The 27,065-nt window shown below is 39.7% G+C and overlaps 2 protein-coding genes across 2 annotated transcripts in view; both read left to right on the top strand.

The window, feature by feature from the left end:
• Positions 1-27,065, top strand: part of LOC134224346 (hemicentin-1) — a 587,700-nt gene that overhangs the window by 250,294 nt on the left and 310,341 nt on the right. The window lies entirely within an intron of this gene.
• The window catches only part of LOC134227753 (uncharacterized), a 55,241-nt gene continuing 42,330 nt past the window's right edge, over positions 14,155-27,065 (top strand). The window contains exon 1 of the mRNA XM_062709428.1: positions 14,155-14,298. Coding sequence (XP_062565412.1) covers positions 14,155-14,298 — 144 coding nt within the window. The remainder of the gene's footprint in view (positions 14,299-27,065) is intronic.

Raw genomic sequence — 27,065 nt, 5'->3', positions numbered from 1 at the left:
TTGTAGTAAGAAAGTTAATGGATATAAATGACAGCTATCATAAATCAGCTGTATATCTTCTCTTGTAAGAAGCGGCTAGCTCAGGGGTTCTTTCCAACAGGGTCGGCGTACTCGGGAAGACACATAAAACAAATACCAAAAACAAATTAACAAAGTGTACCAAGACCGTCTATCAAAATAAATAAATTAAACACGGCACAGAACCAATACTTTTGAACATAGTTATATTAACTTAAATAGTACATGGATTTAGGGGTTAGGGAAGGGCTTGAAGGTGGCAGGCTTGTGAATGAAGGGGACTGTCGCACTGGGTAGTGGCGTCCATCTTGGCGAGGGCATGCAGTCGATAGAGAGAGTGGGAATCGGGTTACCTTGGTCATTGGAGGTAGGTTGCAGCTGACGATGTGTCGTTTGGGGGGGATTCGGGAGCTTTGTCCCGACGTTCCACGGGCTCGAACACGGGGTAGTGACTCATCGGATATTGGGTACTAGTGAGCGGGGAAGCCCGCGGACCTCACAAGCCCCTCACCACCAAAACGTCCACCACTACTATCCGTGCCGTGTGGCCTGGCAATGACGTACGGCTCTAGGACCACCAGCTTGGGACTCGCCGGAACCTCCCATAAAATTGTCCTCACTTGTGGTTCTGGTGATTGTCGAACTCTATTTCCGGCACGAAAATTCACTCTTCTCCTCGCAGCTTTTATTCCTTCGCCATCTTCTGTCCCGATCTTTTCCCTCACCCTCCTCTTGTCCTCCTTCTTCGCTTTCCCGTCCTCTCATCATTTTTTCTCTTCTCATCCCTCTTGCATCCAGACAGGCAACATTTACGAATAATCGTGAAAGGGATAGGAGTGGATGGGATGCGAATCGTTTTAATTTACAAAGACAGTTTTTTTTTGAATCGATCGTTTTTTTGTTTGTTTTAGAGTATGTTATTTAAAGTGAAGTTATCAAGTTAATCTAAATAATTATGATTTAAAATATCATGATCTCTAAGATCACATTGTTTACCAGTTGTTGGTAACACTCTATATCTTCTCTTCCAAAACCTCCATACGCCAGTTTTGGTTCTATTTGCTTGATTAATCCTCAAGTTATAAAAAAAAAAATTGGTTTTACATTTGTATGGAAGCCCCCCTTTCCAAAGGGGGAAGCTTAAGAACCTTCCCCAGCCAAAGAAACCTTTGCACACAATTTTTCACGACGATCGGTTCAGTAGTTTCCGGAGTCTATAAGGGTTAGACAGATATAAGGGTTCGAGTCTATAAGGGTTAGACAGACAAAAATACATTTTTATGTATATAGATTTAGAAGATTTTCGTGATATCTTCTTCTCTATATATAAAAATGAGTATTTCTTTGAGGCAATAAAACTCACGAACATATGGACCGATTTTCTTACTAATCGATTCGTCTTGAGCTGTGTTTATAAATACAAAAAAATCGCAAATTTGACCGGGAAAGCTGACAAATTGTCAAAGTAGTATTCTGCCGATAAACGCAAATCGAGCACATCTGTATATGGGCGTCCATATACAGATATGCTCGACTTGCGGTTAGCGGCAGTATTGTGCCTTGCAACAAAATGACAACTTTCGTGGTCATTATCCAAGGCTTTCATAGATGTGAAAAATTTCGCCGCAGTACAAATAGCACGTGCTATCCAAGCATTCACCGCCGGAATGCACGCCGTGACGGCCAAATTTCAAAAATATCGAAGGCGCTTTTTTTCTGGAGCTATGTTTTTCTTAGGCGACTATCTTGCGCGTATTTTTCTTTGCGACCACAAATGAGCGGAGGAGTAGATTTTTTTCTGAGCGGTACAGTGCAATATTAGGGAGAGTTGGGAGAAAACTTAATGCGATCGCGCAAAAAAAAATTCTAGCAGCGTTGCAATGAACTCAACAATTGACACTTATAGAGTGCAAAATAATACAATCCCGAGAAAGATCGGGTACGTTTCTTAACCCTATAATATACTTATGGAATTGTGTGCAGCCACCATTGTTTTGGAAATGAGAGCACTTGACAATAATGTGATGTGCTTCTAGAAACGTGGTTTGAAACGTATTTGTGCTTTAGAATGCAATTGATTAGCGGTCTCGTTGTTCGCTCTCGATTCATTTATACAATCTGCTTGATATCAAATACAATTAGCTTGGCATTTGAACAGTTAATCAAGATGGCTTAAATTAGTTGGCAAGTATCGGTTGACTTTAAGCATCGTACATAGTAGATAGGCCGTGTCGAAATTGTACATCAGCACAAAGAGACGCAAGTGGTATTTTCAAAGTTTAATATTTCAAAGTCATATTTCCACAGTGCTTACAAAAACAATAGAAATAAAAAATGATTGTTGGTACATTTTGTTACAGTAGTTTTTGCAGTTTATAACTAGCTGTCCACCAAACCGTCCACTACGAAATGATTGATTTCAATTAGTACTGTACTAAGTAGAAATCATACCAATAGTTTTACTCGTTAGAGGACAACAAACAAATCTTACCACTCTCCGTTATAACAACCAATAGCATGATTGTTTGGTGAGTGCACACTAAAAAAAATCATATTTTAGCTGAGCATGGTTCAGGAGAATTCCTTCACCAGTCATAAGTTATTCCATTTAGTACCAATACTGAGTGTAGCTTTACATATACTTAAAAAAAACTATTTCAAGACTTTCCTTACGTTTTGTGTCTTCACTTGCCAATATATTCTAATTAATTCCAGCACTTCTTTTACGGATACGAATTCTGATCTCAACAATATGGTAATTTTTAGTGTCTCATACTTGATATGCCGAAAAGCAGACTTTCAATGTTATGTCAGTGATGTCTTTCATACAAAAAGCTGGAGAAAACTGTAAAATTTTGCATCAACATCCGGCTTCAGCCCGAGTTGAACATGGTTTAAGTTGATAAGGTCTAATATCAAAATCATTAACCAAGAGCACGTCGTTAGCAGAAGGGCCCGGAAAAGCACATTAAACCGCGCAACAACAGCTGACCCACAGGCAGCCGGGCTGGAGTAGTTACTAATTCATAAATCTTCATTCGCCTGTCAGTTTGACCCCTCCCGGCGTAATAGATTGCTCGAGCATCAGATGTGCAATATACTATCCCGAGTGCCGTATCCCGGCGTCTGACCCCATCTCCGTGCTCCCAAATGAAAAGCACGTCGTCTGTCTACTTCCAAGCATCAAGTCCTGGGAATACTTGACCGGCTGCTGATGCTGATGCTGCATACTACATGAAGCGTGAAAAGTGATTCGAAACTCGGTAAGAAGGGCCACCAGTAATCGATCTCGCTCTCCCGGAGAAGATGGCTGAGGCCTGGCCCGCCGCCGCCGCCTTGGGGCTTTGTTCCGAGAAGGACTGTTGAAAGGTCGTTCTCATTTGATTATCGTCGGTTCGCTACCGTTGTCGTCGTCGTCGTTGTCTTGGGATAGAGGTACCGGGCAAATCATAATGAATCGGGGTTATTTTCGAAGATAAGACCGGGCCGAAAGGCAACCAAGCGAGTAGGGTTAACAATCGTTGACAAGGGATGGTGTATGCCTTCTGTGGCGTTATTTTCACTGAGGTTTTCGGAGCAATTGCTCGTGGGAGATCGATAATCGGCTGCGGGTAATAACGGCGGTGCACAAGATTACCGCACAACATACCGCATTAATAGCATTTCTTATTTATGGTAGTTTTGGATGACATAGATAACCAGAAAGGTAAAATAATCCGGGAGAAAATTGATCAGAGAAATAAAATTAGCACACCTTAGTGTCAAAGAGCCAAGCAAAGAGCTGTCCTTTTGGTAGCGAAATGTGATAAAGTTCGTCCAAATTAGCTGCATTTATGGACCATTCAATGACACCGGATTTTGTTTTGACAATAGAAAAAATGATCTGCAATCTGCCATTTGTATAATCCGCGAATTTAAATCGATTAATCTCAGACTCAAAACAAATAACAAAATTCAATCGCTAGATTCAAAATTTTAATCATAAAATTATATTCTCATAATTACCGACTCAGAAATTTTTAAAAAAAATTACAATAACTTTGTTTCAAAAATCACGAACGGAAATTTTTCAACGATAGTTTTTGGTAACTCTTTTTTATCAAAACAAACAAACTTTAGTTATTTTTGTCACAGGAAGCGTTCGTAAACCAAGTTCATAAATTCTGAAGCGCCATTGCGTGTGGACTTGGGAAGTTTCGTATCTGATAGACACAGCTGATTACGAAACAGCCGTCTTCTGCTGGGTGATTCATAGCAACTCAACAACATGACCTTATCCTGTAAAAATTTGAGTAATGAGTAATGACTCCTGTAATCTGTCACTTTTCCGTCCGATACTGATGACTATTGTATACGAACTTTTATTCAGATGGATAGATCCCAGATTTGTTCCATTCCTTCTACTTTTGTATTTTTCACATGTTTTAGCAATCGCTAGAACTGGAAATAGGCTTTCATGCCGTTTTCTTCTTCTATCCTATACCTACAACTTGACTTATTCAAACAGGTAACTGTTAGAATTTGAAATGCTAGCTTAGCTTAGTCTGACTGTACACATCAATGGTTGCTATTCCGTGATTGATCAGAACTGCTGCAAATTGCATTGGCCAGGAAACTGCAAGTTTTTTGGCCGAAGGGCGAATGTCGTTTGGCCGATAGGTTCATTTGGCAGAATAGCACATTTGACCAAATAGGACATTTGGATGAATAAAACATTTGGTCGAATAGGACATTTGGTTGAATAGGTCATTTGTTAGTGTTAAATATACAGTCGACTCTCTACATCTCGATGTTCTATATCTCGATATCTCTCCCTATGTCGATGGTATTCTCAGTCCCTTCAATCTACATACATTTGGGCATTCTACATCTCGATAACCTCCCTATCTCGATATCTCTCTATCTCGATGTGTTCTGATCATATTTTGTTCTAGATTCAATCTCCTTATGTCGATATGTTCATATTTTTAAGCTACTAGACCATCTTTGGACAAAAACAAACACATCAACAACAGGAAACGACATTTGTTTTGTTGTCGTTTTTCATAGCAACGATCTTTTTTGGATCTAGTACCCATTTCAATTTTCCTTCCATTCCTCGATCTCTCCTTATCTCGATGGTCCCTTCAATATCAAAACAAGAAATAGTTTCTTATTATTCAATGCTTGATCTTCAACAAGCGTTAAATTGAATTGAATTTCCAAAAAAAAAAGCATGTTTTGTTTCTGTTCGCGTAACAATAAATAAACAGTGTCGAAAAAAGTTTAGCTTCGGAAAAAGTTGTGTGTCGGAAGCTGTTACTGTCAGATTTATTTATAGTAGTCACCATTATGGCGAACGTGGAAAGCCGGTTTCTCAAAAAGCACGCTTCAGCAGCTCGCAAATATTGACCAATAACGGCGCCGGGTAAGTCCTTACAGTGCATCTCCACGGGAAGGAAGTGAGTTGGGAGAAGTTAAGAACACTGAGGATAATGTATTTATCATATTTATCAGCTAAAATCCATAAATTTCAATTTTCAAAATTACAAATTTCAAATTCCGGAGATGGTCTAGTAGTCTAAAAATTTGAACATATCGACATAAGGAGATTGAATCTAGATCAAAATATGATCAGATCACATAGAGATAGAGAAATATCGAGATAAGGAGGTTGTCGAGATGCGGAATGCCCAAATATATGTAGATTGAAGGGATCGAGGAAACCATCGACATAGGGAGAGATATCGAGATACAGAGCATCGAGATGTAGAGAGTCGACTGTATATCATGAGCTGCGGCACATATATTTCATCAGCGCAAAATGATTTTTATTAACAAAACAATGAATCACAAATGCGTAGTTAGATTATTCTTAGTGTAAATCGGGATTCATCATGGAAAATGATGTAACCTATGCGACTGTGATCTATGTGATCTTTACACCTGTATCAGCATCTCCTTATCTTGTTCAATTGTTTATCCTTCGCGAGGATAAACAATCAATCGATCAAATTGAGCGGTTGTTCTTTTGAATTTTGGTTTAAGCGCCCGCGTCATAATTTCTTCAACGTAAGGAAGTACAAAAAAGGCAGGATTGCATTTGAAAATAAGGAGATATTCACGGCTGTTAAACCAGCTAATGTCAATCAGCAACCCTTATTTTATCTCAATTTGAGGCTAAATAAGAAAGCACAGGCAGACATATTTTGTTAATTAACGTTTATTTTTCATTATTTTCTTTTGTGTGGGTTATGAGTATGATTTCATTTAGTTTTTCAAATATTGTTCACTCTTATGGATTCCATTGCTGCAATTGGAATACATTGTCGAAAAAGACTGAGCAAGATTTATTACCGTTTACTTACATAAAAGTAGAAGTGAGTTGTAGTAAAAACATGACTACAGCAACACAAGGTTTTTTAATCGCTGAATGTGTAGCAAGGACTAAGATAAACTGTTACACTTGTTGCTATTTAACTTGTTCATTGTACGATTGAAAAACTGAAAGACTAAAGAACAGAAAGACTGAAAGGCTAAAATACTGGAAGACTGAGAGATTTAAAACCCAATAGACTGGAAATCTAAGATATCAAAAGACTGAAAGCTTGAATGATTGAAAAACTAAAAGACTGAGGAACTGAAAGGCTGAAGAATTGGATGACTGAAAAAATGAAATACTGAAAGACTGAACGGCTGAAGGTCTGAAAAACTGATAGATTGGAGGGCTAAAAGACTAAAAGACAGAAATGCTGATAAATTGAAAAGCTGAAAGATTGAACGACTGAAAGACTGATGGACTGGGAGACTGGAAGATTGAAAGTGTGAGAGACTAGAAAACTGAAAGACTAAAAAATTGAAACGCTGAAGACTGAAAGAATAAAAGACTTTTCAAAAAGAATAAAAAAGAATAATTAACTATAAGACTGAAAAGGTTGAAAATTTAAATACTGAAGAACTGAAAGTATGAAAGATTAAATGTAAGGCTGAATATAGACTGTAAAGATAGACTGTAATTGTACGGATGGTTCTTCCAAAACCTTTTAGCAAACCAGATTTTTGTGGTTAACTATAAGCTGAAATGTTTATTTCTATTTTAGTGCACGCTTTTCATCGCTTTACATGGTACTTACAATTTTTGGTGTACAACTTTGCAGAATGGTATCACGTTACAAATCTTTTGATCCACACTGTGCTATATTCCTGCATCATGAAATGACTGATTCAGACTAATCTTTATCACTAAGTGAGATTTCATTATTACTTACAGTAACTAAGATTCTATGTCCACGATAAATATTTGCACGTTTTATGTTTAGTGTAGATAGCACGAAACCTAGAGTAAGACCGATTTTAACATGTATTTCAATTTGAATTTTCTTCGTAAGTATCTATTACCTTTAATGTAAAACTAGTCCAGCCTAGTGAGTGAGTTCAAATTACTTTTAATTTAGGAGAATAATTAAGAATTTTGGAAAGAATAATCTAATGTAAGAGACACGTTTGAGCACAATTTGCTTTAGAGAAATAGAGAAACATAACGTGGCTTCCACTTGTTTGGTATGTCCATTGTTTTACCGTAAGCGGTCAGCAAGAACTCTATCGCTCGTTTTGTTGATATATGGTCATCCTTTGGTCATTGTAGTGAAGATATCAGTTTTCGGCTATCCTTCGTACCACTGTTCTTTACGCATTGATCGACCGCCTCATCGACCGATATAACGTTGCGACAGGGGTTCACATCGTGACAGTAATTATTATGTTCTTAAACTCTAATATATCTGGTGATAATCTAAAAATAATCTAAATCGCACATACAGTGAACTCTCCCTTACTCGATGTTGAAGGGACCATCAAGTTAGGGAGGTATCAAGATAGAGAACAAATTTATATTTTTCTTCCAAAATATCAAACACTTTTCATAACATGTAGAAATATGGTTTAGGGTCATTTGACAAATGGCCGAATTCCGCTTAGGATAATAGTTACAATTGATGTCCCTATAAAATGAAGTGAGGAGTGAGATGTTCGAAATGAATAGTGAAAAGTGTGAAGTGAGAAATGAAATGTTCGAAATCAGCACTTCTCACCTCTCACTTCTCTCTTTTCACTTTTCACTTCTCATTTTTCACTTAGGTTTAACACTTTTCACTCCACAGTTCTCAATTCTCAACTTTTACTTCTTACTTCTCGCTTCTCACTTTATACTTCTCACTTTTCACAATTTACTTTTCTTTTCTCACTTTTTTTTTCTCACTTCACACTTCGAATTTGTTACTTATCACTTCTTACTTTTCGCTTCTCCCTTTTTACTTCTTACTTTTCACCTCTCATTTTTAACTTCTCAAATTTATCACATATATTCTCACTTTTCACTTTTCACTTCTCAATTCTTACTTCTCACCTTTCACTTTTCACTTATCACTAACCATTATTCGCTTCCTATTTCCTATTTTGAGATGTGCGAAATGTCTCATTGCTCACTTCTCGCTGCACACTTCGTGTAATTCCTACTAGTCATTACTCACAAATTGTGAGTGATTTGATTGTGAGTCACAATACAAGTTTTTTAACTTTTCGGCCATCGTATACATTGTGCATGTGAACTGATTCTGACATCATCGAGTTAGCGAGGTGAAAATGCTTCGGGAAATTACTTCGACTTAGAGAATATCGAGTAAGGGAGATATTGACTTACGGAGGTGACGCAGTATGCAAAATTCAAGAGACTTTGAATTTCATCGAGTAAGAGAAAATATCGAGTTACAGAACATAGGGTTAGAGAGAGTTCACTATATATAGTTTAATGAGTTCTAATGCCTTTGGTGCTAATAGCAGTGAGTAAGAATCCAGTAAATATTTTGGATTAATTGTTTGATTCGGTCGGGGTTCAGCCAAAACGCACTGAGCGGCTTTTCGACTGACTTGTGATATTTTGATCGTACAAGGACAACGGAAATAGTTTCATGTCAATTTAAATTTAGCAGTAGGATATCCTCAGGATTTCCGATAAAATTTGCGTTCAATTAAATCTACTAAACCGGCGGTTCTCAACCTGGGGTACATGTACCCCTGGGGGTACCTTTGCTGGCCATAGGGGGTACCTCGGACAAAAATGCGCAATGGCGGACGTATTACAATTCCAATCGAAAGTCATTAATAAAGAATTATTAATTGTGTATTCTTTATTTCAAAAATTTGTATTTTACATAATATGGAATGCGATCAATAAATCAAAGCCAATTGAAACCTGTCTTCCACAACCAGCACAATGCAATGTATGGAGGCCTGCGGAACAAATGATCAAACAAACAAAACGTCGAATGAACAAATTTTAATAATCTTTAATGCAGTCTACGTACCTGTTCGAAACAAAAGGATGAATAATATGTTAACAATATGCTTCTGAACTAAAATCGAGGATCTAAAGGTTTGGAATCCATCGTTTAAGAGACATGAAAGCTTGATTTTCACTAAAGCTCGGTTGCTTCTTTGCGAGAGGATTAGAAGCATTCTTTTACGCTTCCCGGAAGCCTTCTTCCAAGAGGCTCGGAAGCCTCCTTTCAAGAGGCTCGGAAGCCTCCTTTCAAGAGGCTCGGAAGCATCCTTTCAAGAGGCTCGGAAGCCTCCTTTCAAGAGGCTCGGAAGCCTCCTTTCAAGAGGCTCGGAAGCCTCATTTCAAGAGGCTCATAGGCCTCCTTTCAAGATGCAAGGAAGCCCCCGTTCAATAGGCGCGCAGACCTCCTTTCAAGAGGCTCGGAAGCCTCCTTTCAAGAGGCTCGGGCCTCCTTTCAAGAGGCTCGGAAGCCTCCTTTCAAGAGGCTCTAGAAGCCTCCCTTTCAGGAGGCTCGGACGCCTCCTTTCAAGAGGCTCGGATGCCTCCTTTCAAGAGGCTCAGAAGCCTCCTTTCAAGAGGCTCAGGCCTCCTTTCAAGAGGCTCAAGCCTCCTTTCAAGAGGCTCAGAAGCCTCCTTTCAAGAGGCTCAGAAGCCTCCTTTCAAGAGGCTCAGGAAGCCTCCTTTCAAGAGGCTCAGGCCTCCTTTCAAGAGGCTCAGGCCTCCTTTCAAGAGGCTCAGAAGCCTCCTTTCAAGAGGCTCGGAAGCCTCCTTTCAAGAGGCTCAGAAGCCTCCTTTCAAGAGGCTCAGAGCCTCCTTTCAAGAGGCTCAAGCCTCCTTTCAAGAGGCTCAGGCCTCCTTTCAAGAGGCTCAGGAAGCCTCCTTTCAAGAGGCTCAGAGCCTCCTTTCAAGAGGCTCGGAAGCCTCCTTTCAAGAGGCTCGGAAGCCTCCTTTCAAGAGGCTCAGAAGCCTCCATTAAACAGGCCCAGAAGCCTCCTTTCAAGAGGCTCTGAAGCCTCCTTTCAAGAGGCTCAGGAAGCCTCCTTTCAAGAGGCTCAGAGCCTCCTTTCAAGAGGCTCGGAAGCCTCCTTTCAAGAGGCTCTGGAAGCCTCCTTTCAAGAGGCTGGAAGCCTCCTTTCAAGAGGCTCGGAAGCCTCCTTTCAAGAGGCTCGGAAGCCTCCTTTCAAGAGGCTCAGAGCCTCCTTTCAAGAGGCTCAGCCTCCTTTCAAGAGGCTCAAGCCTCCTTTCAAGAGGCTCAAGCCTCCTTTCAAGAGGCTCAGAGCCTCCTTTCAAGAGGCTCAGAAGCCTCCTTTCAAGAGGCTCAGAAGCCTCCTTTCAAGAGGCTCAGAAGCCTCCTTTCAAGAGGCCTGGAAGCCTCCTTTCAAGAGGCTCAGAGCCTCCTTTCAAGAGGCTCAGAAGCCTCCTTTCAAGAGGCTCGGAAGCCTCCTTTCAAGAGGCCTCAGAAGCCTCCTTTCAAGAGGCTCAGGCCTCCTTTCAAGAGGCTCAAGCCTCCTTTCAAGAGGCTCCAGCCTCCTTTCAAGAGGCTCAGAAGCCTCCTTTCAAGAGGCTCAGAGCCTCCTTTCAAGAGGCTCAGAAGCCTCCTTTCAAGAGGCCTCAAGCCTCCTTTCAAGAGGCTGGAAGCCTCCTTTCAAGAGGCTCAGAAGCCTCCTTTCAAGAGGCTCAAAGCCTCCTTTCAAGAGGCTCAGAGCCTCCTTTCAAGAGGCTCAGAAGCCTCCTTTCAAGAGACTCAGGAAGCCTCCTTTCAAGAGGCTCAGAAGCCTCCTTTCAAGAGGCTCAGGCCTCCTTTCAAGAGGCTCAGGCCTCCTTTCAAGAGGCTCAGAAGCCTCCTTTCAAGAGGCTCAGGCCTCCTTTCAAGAGGCTCAGGCCTCCTTTCAAGAGGCTCAGAGCCTCCTTTCAAGAGGCTCAGAAGCCTCCTTTCAAGAGGCTCAGGCCTCCTTTCAAGAGGCTCGGAAGCCTCCTTTCAAGATGCTCGGAAGCCTCCTTTTAAGAGTCTCGGAAGCCTCCATACAAGAGGCTCGGAAGCCTCCTTTCAAGAGGCTCGGAAGCCTCCTTTCAAGACGCCCGCAAGCCTCCTTTCAAGAGGCTCAGGAAGCCTCCTTTCAAGATGCTCAGGAAGCCTCCTTTCAAGAGGCTCAGAAGCCTCCTTTCAAGAGGCTCAGGAAGCCTCCTTTCAAGAGGCTCAGGCCTCCTTTCAAGAGGCTCAGAAGCCTCCTTTCAAGAGGCTCAGAAGCCTCCTTTCAAGAGGCCTGGAAGCCTCCTTTCAAGAGGCTCAGAAGCCTCCTTTCAAGAGGCTCAGAAGCCTCCTTTCAAGAGGCTCAGGAAGCCTCCTTTCAAGAGGCTCAGGAAGCCTCCTTTCAAGAGGCTCAGAAGCCTCCTTTCAAGAGGCCTGGAAGCCTCCTTTCAAGAGGCTCGGAAGCCTCCTTTCAAGAGGCTCGGAAGCCTCCTTTCAAGAGGCTCGGAAGCCTCCTTTCAAGAGGCTCGGAAGCCTCCTTTCAAGAGGCTCGGAAGCCTCCTTTCAAGAGACTCGGAAGCCTCCTTTCAAGAGGCTTGGAAGCCTCCTTTCAAGAGGCTCGGAAGCCTCCTTTCAAGACGCTCGGAAGCCGGAAGCCAAAGTACCCGAGAGGGGGTACCTCAATTAATGCAAACGTTCGAAGGGGTACCTCCCAAGAAAAAGGTTGAGAACCGCTGTACTAAACGAAACTTTTAGCAGAAAAAATCGGTAATTTTTTGTTGGCGCTTGGTGCGATTTGGCTGAACCCCGACCATTTATAAAGCAAATTTTATTCATAGGCAGATGGTTAGATCAATTCTTTGATTGGAAGCTAAGTAATTTGAAGAGTCGCATTATTGAACTTGATTGTAATTTCATTATGAAATAAGTATATTTTGTTTTAAAGCTATACGAGTCAAAAATTACCATTCCAAATTCTTTTCAAGTTGTTTGTAACAATCATCTTTTTTATCATAAATTATCCGATTTCCATCTCATACGATAAGAGTGCTTCAGAAGTAGGAAGCTCAATACAAGTCGGAAGTAAATGTGCAATTCACGTGGTATCAGTTGCACTTACCCTCTGCTACCCAGTCCATAATCGGCCTTTCCACCTGTCCAACATGCGAAGCTAAGCTCATTTCACCAATAAACAGGTTTCAAACTTCCACCATGAAAGCATCGTTTATTGTTCTTCCTGACCGATAGCCTAAGGTGTGCTCAGCTCGGCCGGGCCATTCAAGTGCGAAAACCAAAAGCTTTGCTAATCCAACAGAACAGGAAGACTCCGGAACAAAGACTTTCTTCCTCTTTGCTACCGCCCTGCTACGGAGAATGGATGAATGGGAAAGCACGATAGGACCACGATAAGGAAAAGATGGAATGGTGAGTGTTTTTTTTTCTTATTCAAGACGAGCTCGGATCGTTTCAATCAAAAATGATCTGCACAGTGGTTTCTTCCTAATTTTGTGTTTTATAAAATTCACGATAAGAAAAATTATATAACACCTATTGTACATCATATTTGGAAATACGTTTTGAAATATATCACTCATAAGGTGCCCCTTTGTACAATAAATTTTATGCCCTACTACAGAAAAGGGAACCACTATTAGCTTGCAGCATGCAAGCGCTGTGTGGGAGGAGTATTTCACTTTTCAATAATATGCAAATAGAATTGTTTTCACTTGAAATCTCTGGCTGGGTCGATCGATGCGGGATGGGGCGTCACCCCAAATGCCACAGCCAGCGGGTGGCGATGACCGGAGTATACATCGGGCTGCAGCAGGGAGCAGGTCAGAGTGTTCCATTGTTGCTGAGCTTTAAGCTCCGGTGTCGGATCTGCATGGCAATTTCCTTTCTGGGACACACAGCAGGAAAGTTTTTCCTCGGTGCCCGATGTTGGTACGTGCATATGCTGGTTGCATCACTCGGAGCTATCCGGTGGCAGAAGTAAAGATGCCAGGCGATTTGAGAATAGTTTAAGCATTTGCATAAAATATCAAATTTAGTATGTAAATATGTTTTTGTTTGCGTTCCAGTCACATGTAATCCAATTTCTTTCTGCTCGATATGAGAACTCGCATCTAGCAGGAGCTGAGGATTGGCCTCGTTTTCCTTCGAAGTTTATCCTCCAGGGTTGAGCAGCAGCCGCCGGACCGAAGACGATGCATTCTTTTGGTTATGTGATTTCCATCTCGTTGCATTGATAAACAAGATTAGGACTGTGCGGTTCAATAACATGTAATCTGATTTAAAATGTGCTGTTGCAGATCAAGTGCAGTTCTTAGAAATGAATTTGCATCTAAAAAGATCGAAAGTATCAATTCCGTATCGAAAATTGTACCTCAATCAATGATAACAACTCTATTATTGGAGACTTTTTCCTCGCTGTCATCGCCCAGCAACTTTCAACGAGTCTCATAATAATAAAGAAATTCTTTTCATGCTGTACATTATCGGCCGGATCTAATGCTGCGACGACGGTATGGTCTCTGGCTGGCGCCCTCGTCCTATTGGGTGGCAGCAGATCACCAGCGAAGCAGTGTGCCGTCGCCCATCATAAAGTCATAGCATTTTATTTCCTCGAAGCGATGGCGATGACGACGACCAACGAATGGAACGGACCAAAACCATTTCCTCGCTTTAAGCTCTTTATGACCTCCAACAACGGGCGAGCGGTGCCCGTTCGCTTGGAACTACAACATATCTGCCATTGCTGCTGGCCGGCGTTGAAAATCGCCATGGGACTGTTTGTTTGGCTTTCCGCTCCGCAGTGTGCCATCATCAGTATCATCATTTAATATCTACAATGGCTGCGGAATTATCGTCCAAGTCGTTTCCATCGTCATCGTCCATCGAACTGGCGAGTATCGCAGAGCTTAACCAGCACTGTTTGATGCCATTCTTGGCGGTGTTGCGGAAATTTATCCGTATTGTGATCACAGCGAACGAGGTTAGTCGACGGGAATGTATCGTTCCTAATTAAAAATAAACAGGGTATGAAGAAGTTTCAGAAACTTCTAGATTCTGTACCAATATTTTAAGTGCTTATTATATACGATAACATATCTGTAGCATCTTATTTGATATCTTGAAAGTCCTTCAATAATTTCAGATATTTTGTGGGGATGTTTATGCGCGTATCTTTATTTTTCGGAAACTTGTATGAGAAAAAATGAACTCTGCCAACTGGATCAAAGTTAATAAATTGCCTATTTTCGGGTATTGGACAGTCGTGGGGCGTGGGTTAAAGTCCCATCGAAGGAAAGTAGTAACCTTCAGTACATTTTTCAAATCATACTCTTCGTCATTCTATGGGGGTCCCGTAGCGTAGTTGGCTACACGTTCGCCTTATAAGCGAATGGTCATGGGTTCGATTCCCAGCCCCTCCACTAAACCTTCGTCAGTCGCCAGAAGCGCAATCCGTACGGTGGCGTTTTGGGGAACGCGCCTCACCGATACGGCTGCCTGATGACGACTGACAAAACTGTTCTTCTCGGAGGCACTCCTCCAACGTACTTCGATAAATGGCAACCGAACAAAGCAATGATCACTGGATTCACCCCATGGACAAATGAACTCAATGGACACACGGTGATGTGGACTGGCAACGACAACAATGACGAATTATGGACATCTAAAAATAGATTCTGTGTGGATTCTGTAGAGCAGAGTACCACAGTAGATCACGGCACAGTAGCGGTTAAGAACACAGAGTGCCTACCAAATAAATATACGAATAAAAAAAATGTACATATTCACATCTGTGATTTCAGAACATTGTAAATTGGATTCGTTTGTTCAGGAACGTTTGATAAGTAATTGCTTTCAGAAAAATTCCAACTGAAGTGCCAGAACCAAAAAAATATGTGAAAGAAAATATTTTTTAGAAATTTCACGCCATAGGTAAACAACAAAATGCATAGTGTGAAGCACATCATTAGAATCCATGAACTACTAATTATTGAAAGCCAATTGTACATATGAACATAACTTTTTCAACATATTCTTCAGATAGAAAAAAATTAGACCACTATCTCGCTGAAAACAAAAAGTTTGCCGTGAGATTTGATTAGTGCAGAAAAGCTTCAACACAGTCGATGACAAAGAATTCAGATAACTAAGAATTAATTCGACCGATCGTAATGGCAAGTTAATAAAAAGGGTTTCATCTTCTTTGTTCGCTATTACATTTTTATCGTAATTATCCTTCGATTCTTTCACCATTTGGTGCTTCTCTCAGCGAGTGTGCAAGGCACGATCCCCTTTACGACCGGGCCTCTCGACTCGGTGAGTTGGAATTATTTTCTCAGCATCAGAATACCGAGAACTGTCACCTTAATTCGAAATTACTGAACGGTTGAAGAAAGACGATACGGTTGAGACCAGGCGAGGGTGGGTGAATGCTGCCGCGTTATTATCGTTTAATGACGATCATAATTTTATATCTTCTGGCGGCGACGGCGATGCAGTGTGTCCGGGGTTTGACCTTCCCAAGGCTGTTCCCGGGAATGGAATCGTTTTGATGGGATTGTTTGTTTTTTTCTTTGCTTGGTAAAATAATGGGGTTCGGTTGATGAAAAACCTCTTCTGGTGATGCGTTTTTAATGGTATTTAAGGCAAACTGAGTCGTAATTTAATTTGTTTGTGAATGTTAAATTGTAATTATCACATGAGAAGAATTGGTTCTACTTAATTTGATTGCACAATGTTGTTCGAGAGCTGTTCCGTTTTCCATCTGACTATGAGATGAAAACTAGGAGGGGTAACCCTAGTTCAACAGAAAGTCTATAATTCACTTCAAAAACACGCTTTTCGTAGAATTCTTGAAAAACCACCACCAAAAAAAAACAATTACATAATGCTAAATTTGATGATGTTGGACCTCCACCGCCCCCCTCGAAACACTTTTTGTATGCAATGTTTACTTTTTTTATGGATCGCAATGCTTGGTCTGATCCCTTCCCCTACAGTGTTACGAATTCGTGAAATGCCCCTATGTATATAAATCGATTCAGCTCGATGAATTGAGTAGACGTTTGTCCGACCGTATCACTGAACAAAAGACAAGAAAATGACTTTTTTCACTAGTTGTTCTCAATCGATCTACTAGCAACAAATGAAGTAGGGGACAATAGCACTAATTGGGAAATCCAACCTTTCGCCAAATTTCAACCAAGGTTCTTACATCAAGGTTTATTCACTTCGTCAGTAGATGATCTCTTTTATCCAGCGCCGTAGCGTGCGGTTGGCCAGGTTGGCTTCCGCCAAGGGCACCAGCCTTCAGGGGGCGCCAAAATCACTGTTTGCTCTAATATAAATAGAACAGTTGTATTACATTTTATTACTTAAAGGCCATGTAATAACCAAATCAATTCATAATATCATAATATCAATTCATAAATAATATCATAAAATCAAAAATTCATAATTCATAATATCAATTGGTCCAAAGACCTATAGGTATATAATAGATGCGTAATCTAGATTGAGCAAACAAAGAATATTTTTCATTATTTCACATCTACATGTTAAATGGATTGGCTTTAGCTTCGACTGCTATTCAGGATTATCGGGGATCTCTGGAACCGGGTTGAAGGAGCCAATTGAATAAGTAAAAATCAGAGAGTATCTTTTTAAGTTATTTGAAAATCAATATGTTTGATATCCACATTGCAATTGGTAAAATTTTTGGTCACTATTACGGCTACCGAGAGTTTTTTGGAATCGTAATGTTTCAGCATTGTGGAGTGAATAGTGAAGAAATAATTCAGTTTTTCCATGTGAATACGTCCAATGAACACGTCCACAAATAAGCGATTGACCAAATTCTGAGGGCCCTTTTGCTCCTATGATTGATACCAGGAATCCTCTAGGAATTCTTCCTACAGTTCCTCCAGTAGTTCCTCTGGTAGTTTCTCCAATAATTCCTTTAATAGTTCCTCCAGAAGCTACTACAGGAATTTCTCCGAATGTTCCTCCAAGAATTTCTTTGAAAGCTACTGCAAGAATTTCTCCAGGAATTCATTCGGAATTTTATCTAGTTCTTCCTCCGGAAGTTCCTTTAGCCATTCCTCAGAAAGTTCCTCGAGGAATTCTCCCAAAAGTTCCTCAGGAATTCCTCCGGAAGTTCATCCAAAAATATATCTGATAATTTCTTCAAGAATTCCTAAAAAAGGTACTTAAGAAATTCCTCCGGAAATCATTGCAAGATTTCATCCAGAAATTTGTTCAGACTTAATTTCCGGAAGTTTATCCCCCAATTCCTCTGGAAGATCGTCCAGTATTTTTGCAGAATTTCCTCAGGAAATCTTTCAGAAGCTCCGCCAGGAGTTCCACTAGAAGCTACTCCAGTTATTCACATGAGAATTCCATTAGATTGTTTCACAGGTACAAGAACTTTCAATATATTACTTCGAGAATTCTCCTGATATTCCCTTTGAATTCCTTTCGAAATTCACTTATTTAGAATTTATTTATACCCATCTACAATCCAGCTTTTGAGAATTCTACTGGAAATTCCTCCCGGTCTTTCCGCCAAAAAAATCAAGAACTCTACTTGAAAACGTTTAGAAATGCTCAAAAAGTTCCTTAAGGATTTATTCTACAAAATTCAGAAATCCAGGGGGTTATTCCTACAGAAAATGTTACAAAAATTCTTCCGAAAATTTCTATAAAAACGTCTTTGGATATTCTTATGAGAATCCATCTCAAAAATTTCTCATCAAATCCGGCTAATCAAAATGTCGGAGCAAAAATCGTATTTATTAATACTTATTAAAACTGCTTTCGCCGGAAGACTCCAATCTTAAAAGTACTACTTCAGTCATTAACTCTTATATGGAAAATTACTAGGTTCCCATATCCAAACATTACTGCCGTAATTCCTCTAAAAAGTTCTCCAGGTAATCCCCAACAGTTTGTCAAGAACTCAACCAGAAACCTTTCTGGATTTTTTCCGCTAAATTCCTTCTGGAACTCACACCAGAATATCCTAAAGAATTTACCCTGGAAATTCTCCCAATTTTTCTTCCACGAGATCTTCAAAGAGCTCTCCCAAAAAAAATATCTAGTAATATCAGCGAATTTACTTTCTTTTTAGAAATTCCTCCATGAATTCCCCCAGAAATTCCTTAAGGTATTCCTTACAAAATTTCATGAATGGTGTCGGAAAACTTTTTTTTTTCAAAGAAGGATTTTTTTTGTTTAATAAAAATAAAATAAAACTCAATCCCATCTATTTCTTAATATACTTTAGTGAGAGCCGTAAAAAGTTTCAGCAATTTTAATGAGATTCTAACCCGGTTCTACAAGTTTGCTTATTTGCATCATTCTGGTCAATCCTTCTATGTGTATTTCAGGTATTAAGTTCCACCTGGGAGCTGCGGATAGAGTAAAAACGATTGTCAAAAAATCTCCAAAGCAAGCTGTCAAAAAGTATACATCGCATCGAGAGAGAGTTTGTGAGCATTCTGAGCGCAGCCGAAAGAGTACACGTATAAATCAACTCATACTAATTATAGTTCATTTCTAACAACACTTTATTATTTGGTGCCATTTCAAACCTACCGTGGAATTTTAATAAATGAACAGCATGATTTAATTTTACGATCGGCACAATAATTTATGCAATGCAGTACATCGACGAAATCTTTGAAATTATTTTTTAAAAGATAAACATAATGATAATTCGATGTGAGTACATTGAAATCGTAGTGTGTACATTGAACACTGAAAGGAAATTTTCGGGTTTCAAGCAAAATATCTTGAAAATTAGACTCGATCGAGTCCGCAGCTTCCAGGGTTCCACTACATCTCTGAATATTGAACGCTGTTTAAAGCATGTTTGATTAACCTTTTTTGTTGGTATGAGATTCAAATTGCTTTCCAAATGTAAAAGTTTAGCGTTTGATTTCTCTTAGTAGAAGGGGGGCGCCCAACAAACGATTCGCCAAGGGCGCTGGGAGTCTACGCTACGGCTCTGCCTTTATCTATTGACGAATTGTTTGAACATTAATATGTGGGGGTTCCAACCAGATAGTAGAGTGGATCGCAAAATGGTGAGTCAACAACAAGGAAGCACTGGTCCCTACAAGTTCCTATCCGGGCGAAGTCAAATAGCTGAAATGATATCAAACTGATAACTCGCTTATCCCAATCGTTATTATCATTTCGATATATTGTTATCAACCATGTGAATAATTGATACTGAATAATAACAAATTTTATTATAAATACAAATTTGCTATTTTCTTTCAAATTTTCCGTCGTTTAGATATCGTGCTAAGCATTCTATTCTTTCAAACATACTAACTTCTGCCCTCCTTAGCCGTGGGGTAAGACGCGCGGCTACAATGCAAGACCATGCTGAGGGTGGCTGGGTTCGATTCCCTAGGCATAAAAGTATCATCGTGTTAGCCTCATGATATACGAATGCAAAAAGAAATGGCTTAGAAAGCTTACAGTTAATAACTGTGGAAGTGCTTAATGAACACTAAGCTGCGAGGCAGCTTTGTCCCAGTGTGGGGATGTAATGCCAATAAGAAGAAGAAGAAAAGGAACTTCTGCAAAATGTGTACCCGGTCTTGGTCGAAAATTAACTCTTTCTTTTTTATTTTCAAAGCCCATGCAGATAAAAATAAATAGGGGACTTATTCTATGGTGAATGGTCATTCCGATATGTTCAAAAATTAGGAAGGAAAGCAAAAACTTATCAAACAGATATGTAAATACATCCAACAAAACAAAACGAGAGTCTAAGTTGGCTCTTCATTTCTTTAAATATAAACAGATGAGAATCAGGTGGACTTTTTCTTATTTATAACATTTGTTTTACACAAATGCATTAAACAACAATTTTATTTCTTTCAAAATTTTTCGGAATGTTTGGATAAAATCGGCACTAACGAAATTTCCGAAAACCAAAGCCGATAATCAGACAATTAAACTATTTATTTATATCGCACCTTTCACATGTGCAGCTACTCTAAAAATTGTTAAATAATCTTTCGTTCAATAATATATTTGGTCAATAATCATATTTATTAGATTTCATTATTGTTCTATAAATTTGATAAGCTAGTTCAGTGGTTCCCAACCTTTTCGGGTTCGTGGCCCCCTTCACGATTTTCCAAGTGGCTCAAGGCCCAAAGAATTTTTCATGCTGAAATCAAGAACCAACATATATTCTTAAATCATTTTATTTCTTTTTTTTCATTCTAATATTTTATTTTTCAGAAAAGATTCATCCAGTATGATATTTGTACTTGCATTTGTGGTGCCTGCTTAAATATACGAGTTTGTGCGTCTGATAAAGCGAATCTCAAAACTTCGTCAGTATTTGATCTGTTTCTTGCTTTGGGCTATATCTGGAGATTTGTTGAAAATTTCCCAAAACTATGTAGAAGCAAAGGATATTAGTATCTTGAAAGCTTGAAACGTGACGCTTCGAATAATGCACATTAACACTGGCTCAATTTTTTTAACGAATTCACAAGACGATGAACCACTCCGCATATCAAAATGTGTATTCCAATACATTCTGAACTTCATCTGGCTTGTCAATGTAAACAAAAACAAAGTGCGAAATAATGAAGCATCTTTCTGAATAATCTCAAGAAAATATCTATCAATTTATTGCTCCAGTGAGTTAAGATGAGCCCTGAGTTCCGATTCGAGATCCACATATAAGTTGATTCTTCCTAAATCAAACTGCACAGGTTATCAAACTTTGTAATATTTTCGACATTAACTTTGCGAATTCAATCAGATTGGTTTGCATTGCCTTAAGTTTGTCAACAATGTCTGATAGGTAAACGATACATTTCTGCTATCCTTCTTCATTGAGGTTGGCAAGAAAATCATGGAATTCCATAGCAAAATGATTACATTGTGCTGTAATAATGCAAAAATGGCTGGAGGGTCCACTATTGGGCACATAACCAAACTTTACGCTACTCATATTTATTAAACGGCTACTAGGTCTGAAATTTTTCAAATATTTTTTTTTTATCCCGAAGTTTCAACACGGGATCTTGCTTCTTTTCAAGGGGAAAATATTAAAAAAGACTCAGTGAGTAGTCGTTCAGCCGTAAAGTTCGATTCTTTTATTCTAGAGCAGTTAATTTAGTTGGGTCTTCCTTACACTTTGGAAGTGGCACACGAGGTAAAACTCTACCCAATAAAAATTGCTCATCTCTCCTATATCACATTTACTATACAGATTTGGAATAATACTAAGAGGTAACCCAGCTTTCCATTTTCACCATAATGAGAATCACAAGAACTGTTTCCAAACACTGAACCGAAATTCTCGTCTAAGCAGACATGATTTTACCCGTTACCAACGATATTTATGGATTTGTCAAGGAATTTGCACAAGAGTACAAATTTTCTTATTTGTTTTATACAGTCCCATCCCGATTTTGGCAACACCCGTTTTTGTCTACCCCCGATTTTGGCAACACCCGTTTTAGGCAACATTTTCCTCCCGATTTTGGCAACAACCTCGAAAATATTTTTTTTATTACTTTTCAGAGCTAAAACCTTTTTATTAATATGTAATATGATAAACAAAACCAAAAGTGAATGTCATTAAGGTTTATATGCGTATTATGGGCTCTATACGAATAATGGGCACTTTCACTGAAATAATGAACCACCACCGTATTACCGCTCATTGCAAATAATTTCTATTGGAACTTTTCTACTCTTTTTATTCACGTTTTCCATGCCCTTATTCACACTATCCTAATCTAACCAGCCCACCGTAGAATGTCGTATTTTTGGCATTCGCACTGATTTTGTCATCGACAAGCTGACTCACACCATTGTACATACTACAACACCTATTAAACGAAGCCCGCTGTTTACATCACAATGCAACCGATACTGCATGAGTGATCCAGGACCAAGTACACTGACCCCACAATCGTGGGTCACACACTAATATGGGTCATTTCCATTTGATCAACATGCAAAATTGAGTGACTAATAGTTATTACAAAGTGACCCATATATGGGATCAGTGTAAGCCCCAGTAGGTTTAATTGTTTATTAGGGTCTTGCCGACATTTCTCACCAACACAAACGCACGGTTCGTGATTGCAAACAATCCCATTTGATTTTGCCGTGACAGCAGCTCGTGGTTGCAAACAAACTGAGTAAAAGTGTGAGTGAAATGTGCGTGTGAGTACACGCTCGCAGAAAGGCTAATGATTAGCAAATTCAATTTTCTAAACACGCTATACAGCCATCAGGTCGTTTTGCTCATTATGCGCCTCTTTTCTAGTATCAGCCGAGAAACTATCGTTTTTAAAAAAAAAATCCGTTTTTCTGTTGCATTCCCGTATAGATAATAAGAAACAATTTTATTTCAAAGAGTCTTATTAGGCCGATACAAATATTTAAAATCTGTCTCCCTCCCCCTTGGATTTTTTTTACCAAAAAATAATATTTTGAGTGGGCAAGACAATAAAATTCGGATTATTTTGAGGATTTTCAAAACATTCTTTAACAAATCCGAGGAGTTTTTTATTTTTTTCATTTTAATATTTATTTTTTATTATCCCCCCCCCCTTGACCTTTCGGCGACCAGTAGGACAAAAAGTTAATTAAATATTTGTAACGGCCTTATTTAAAATTGACGCAAATTTATCTAGCGATTATTATCAGAACATTGTTGGCTTTTCCAGTTTCCTGATATGCCAATTGCATAACGAGCCTTTTGATTTCAGCTTGTTTTCCAACAGTTCAACAGTAATGGTAGGAGTTTGGTAACATTTAACCGTAAGGCTCTCGCAGGCATTGAAAAAAATCAGATCATGAGCAAAAATCGGGTTAATCTTAGCCAACTTGATGCTTTGCCGCGGGGCAAGTTATGAGCTTCCTAAGATCTTTGAAATTGAATGTTCGATGATTCACCGTTTAATGATCTTCAACGCTCACCAATGGAAGCCTTTTGAGTAACGCGAATCACTTGGTAACACAACAATGAGCGTCGTTACGGTGCGCTGATAGAAGAAGCCATTCAAGCATTCTAGAAATGAAGACTTCTATGAGTCTGGAACTCTAGCACACTGAATGGGAGGCGTTGATACTTTCTCTTTTTCACAAGTCCAATGGCGTTTCCGTCCCAAGAAACATTTTGGGTTTTATAACGATCATGAAAACCAATATTTGCTCTACAAAGCTTCTATAAAACTATTATAAAACTTGTATGTTACTGGGGCATGAGCGCGTTGGTCCACCACAAGCATTGTCTACATCTCGTGTCCAAGGAGGACTACCGCCACCGGTTTTTTGGAGTCCAACGTATGTACGTTTTCCTGTCACGTTGCGTCTCCAAATTTGTCTGCTGGTATCGTTATCGGAGGTCAAGTGACCCCAGTACACAAATTCTTCAACCACCTTTATTTTGTCGCCATTGATACAAGTTCGTGGTAAATGGCCGTTGTCTTCTCTTAAGCCTACTTCGTCTTCAACGTGTTAATGACTAGTCAGACCTGCTTCCCTTGCTTGCTTCCCTATTCAGTCTGATGTAGGATTCATCTACCTTTCAATTTTCAAATAATGAAAGTAGTGCATGGAGAACTGGAGTGCGATGACCTGCAGCGAGCACCAGTTTGTCCGTAGGTTGACTGTTGTCGAGTGTCAGAGGTGGCATGCCGCAAATGGTCTTCCAGCTTCCACTTGGCCACACTGTCACTCGTAGTGCGAGGTGCACATTGTGCTCATGGATCAATCATTGCCGTCTGAAATATTCCTGGGTTGAGTGCTAGGAGACCGACTAGTGCAAAGGGATTTGGTTTTAGTGAGTCGAGTAGCTACACCCATACTCACACTACATTGGATACGTTTGATCAATGAACAGAATGGATATTTCCGTTACCATTTTCTAAAACATCAAAATCCATTATATAAGAATTCGAAATTTGTAGCACATTAAGTCATCTTGTATCCGTAAAAACAAGTATTTTTGGTGGACTAAAATTTATATGAGATGCCAGATTGAAGTCAGCACTTCAATGGACTGTAACATTGACATCGAGGAACTTAATCGTTTTTTCTCGGATGGCCACCTTCAACTAAGGGTTGAGAACAACAGCAGTCCACCACCACCAGATGAACCAAACCACAGAACAGCGGTGGATCATGGTGAGAATGAATTCAATTTTCGGCACACAAGCGTTGAAGAAATATGTCGGAAAATATTTGATATTCATTCCAACGCAACAGGTTCGAACGAAATTCCAATTTCGTTCATTAAATTACTATGCCCATTCATCCTGCCGCTTCTGTGTCACCTCTTCAATGCCATTATCTCTGCTCAAACTTTCCCTACTATGTGGAAAACAGCCATCATCACACCCATTCCCAAGGTAGCCAGTCCATCTCAACCTAAGGATTTTCGCCCTATAAGTGTTCTCCCCGCGGTTTCCAAAGTCCTAGAAAAATTTTACTAGATCAGATCTCAGAACATCTAAATAACCCCATAACAGATATGATGGCCAATCACCAATCAGGCTACAGGAAGGGCTTCGGAACAACCACAACTCTAGTTAAGGTAACATATACAGCAATCTTGATAACAACCGCTGTACTGTCATGGTACTAGTCGACTTCTCGTTAGCATTCAACTGTGTCGATCATGCTAAGCTTAGCACCAAGCTTACCGATGAGTTCAGATTCTCCAGGACCGCAAGTGGACTAATAGCTTCATTTCTCGAACATCGAAACCAGTCGGTGCGGCAAGGCGACGTGCTTTACAGCGTACGCAGAATCACAGATGGTACTCCCCAAGCCTCCTGCTTAAGTGCACTTCTGTTCAGCTTATATATTAACAGCCTTCCAACAGCTCTCAAGTGCAATTACCATCTCTACGCGGACGACCTGCAGGTATATATTTCAGGGTCGATTGCCGACGTGGATAGGCTGATTAGAAACATCAACAGTGACCTTAGAGCAATTACTCGCTGGGCTAAAGTAAACAACCTGCACCCGAACCCGAAAAAAACCCAAGCCATTATCTTCAATCGATCGGGAACAGTCGTACCGGAAACGAATATTGTTTTCTGTGATGAAGTTGTTCCATTATCTGACTATGTAACTAACCTCGGTCTCCAAATGGACAAAAACATGACCTGGTCATACCAAGTAAACAGCGTTGTGCAAAAGGCATACAATACACTAAGGACCTTCCGACGCTTCAAACCGGTACTTTCTGTAACCACTCGTTGTAAACTGGTACAAACCGTCATCATACCTATATTCACATTTTGTGATATAGTGTACTATCACGGACTTTCGGCAGCACAAAAAAGTCAACTTCACCGGTGCTTCAAGTCAACGATCCGGTTTGTACATGGTCTTCGTGGTCGTGAGACAACAGCTGAAGTGCGTAACACCATTCTGGGACACGACCTGCCAGCACACTACCATCTTCGGACCTGTTGCTTCATGAGACGAGGATACGACGGCAATCTACCGAAGTATATTCAAGAACATATTGTCCATGCACAGCAACAAAGAACGCGGTCACTCATTGTCCCAAGGCACACGACTTCGAGCGGCAAAAGTGTTCTAATCGCAGGAGTTTCATGTTGGAACAACTTGCCACTGGAAGTGAAGCAGAAACCATCAATCTCATCTTTCAAAAGTGCAGCTCAAAGATCAATAGCACTAAATTAGCATTTTAATTTGACATGTTTGTTATTAATTTAGTTAGTGTTCGTGTGTTTTAATTGTTTTCTATTTGTTTAGTTTTATCCTGGATCCATTGTATCATCCAAAATTTCTGCAAACTTATCCTTGACCTGATACAAAGTGTCACACTAACAGGTTTCCGTGTCCAATAAAAATAAACAAATTACAAATGGACTACAATATAAACGTTTTTTTTATCACCACAAATTTTTGTAAGGACGTGGCCGAGGCTTTTGTTAATTTCAAATATTATTTATTATTAAATGTGTATTGTGAAATTGGCTAATTAGTAACATGATCGTTTGATTACCATTCTAGAGTTTGATTCAATTTTGTTTGAACTACAATCTCCGAGTTATGTATAATATCGCAAAAATGTCAATTATGATGCACGTGCATCACTTAAACACACTCTACATACTTTGTAGTATATATTCTAAGTATTTAGCTTCAAACATGCAAACCAAAAAAAAATGAAATTTTGTATGAAATTTTTTTCCCGTTTTTGGCAACATCCCCATTTTGGCAACATTAAAATCCGGTCGTGTTGCCAAAATCGGGAAGGCACTGTACTATCATAACTTTACTTTTATTTCAGGTGTCAGAAACATATGATCCAAGGGCATGTGCTCTGCTCATTCAAGAAAGGTGAATATTCTTGACTAATCGCCTACGATGCAGGACAACGTCTACCTATAAAAATAAGTTTGAAATTTGCTTTGAGGCAATTAAATTCACCCACGGCCATCTAATTAATTTAATATTAATTATATATAATTACGGCCACGGCCATAATAATAACTACCATAAAATCGTCTTCGTGGAGAGTTGAAAATTTAACTGGGAATGTCGGGTAATCAGGTAATAGCAACGATTTGGTTAGTGATGGAGAAAATAATCATGCTCGCACTTAAGTCGATCTAGAGTGCGGTGCTGCAATGTGCTCAATAGAGTGATTCAAATTTTGACTTTTCTGCCCCCCCCCCCCGGAGGCTTAAACGATTGTATTTGCCATTT

This window comes from Armigeres subalbatus, chromosome 3 (assembly GCF_024139115.2).
Source record: "Armigeres subalbatus isolate Guangzhou_Male chromosome 3, GZ_Asu_2, whole genome shotgun sequence".
NCBI lineage: Eukaryota > Metazoa > Arthropoda > Insecta > Diptera > Culicidae > Armigeres > Armigeres subalbatus.
Note: the sequence above shows the minus strand (reverse complement) of the source record. Positions and strands in the feature narration are given on the sequence as shown.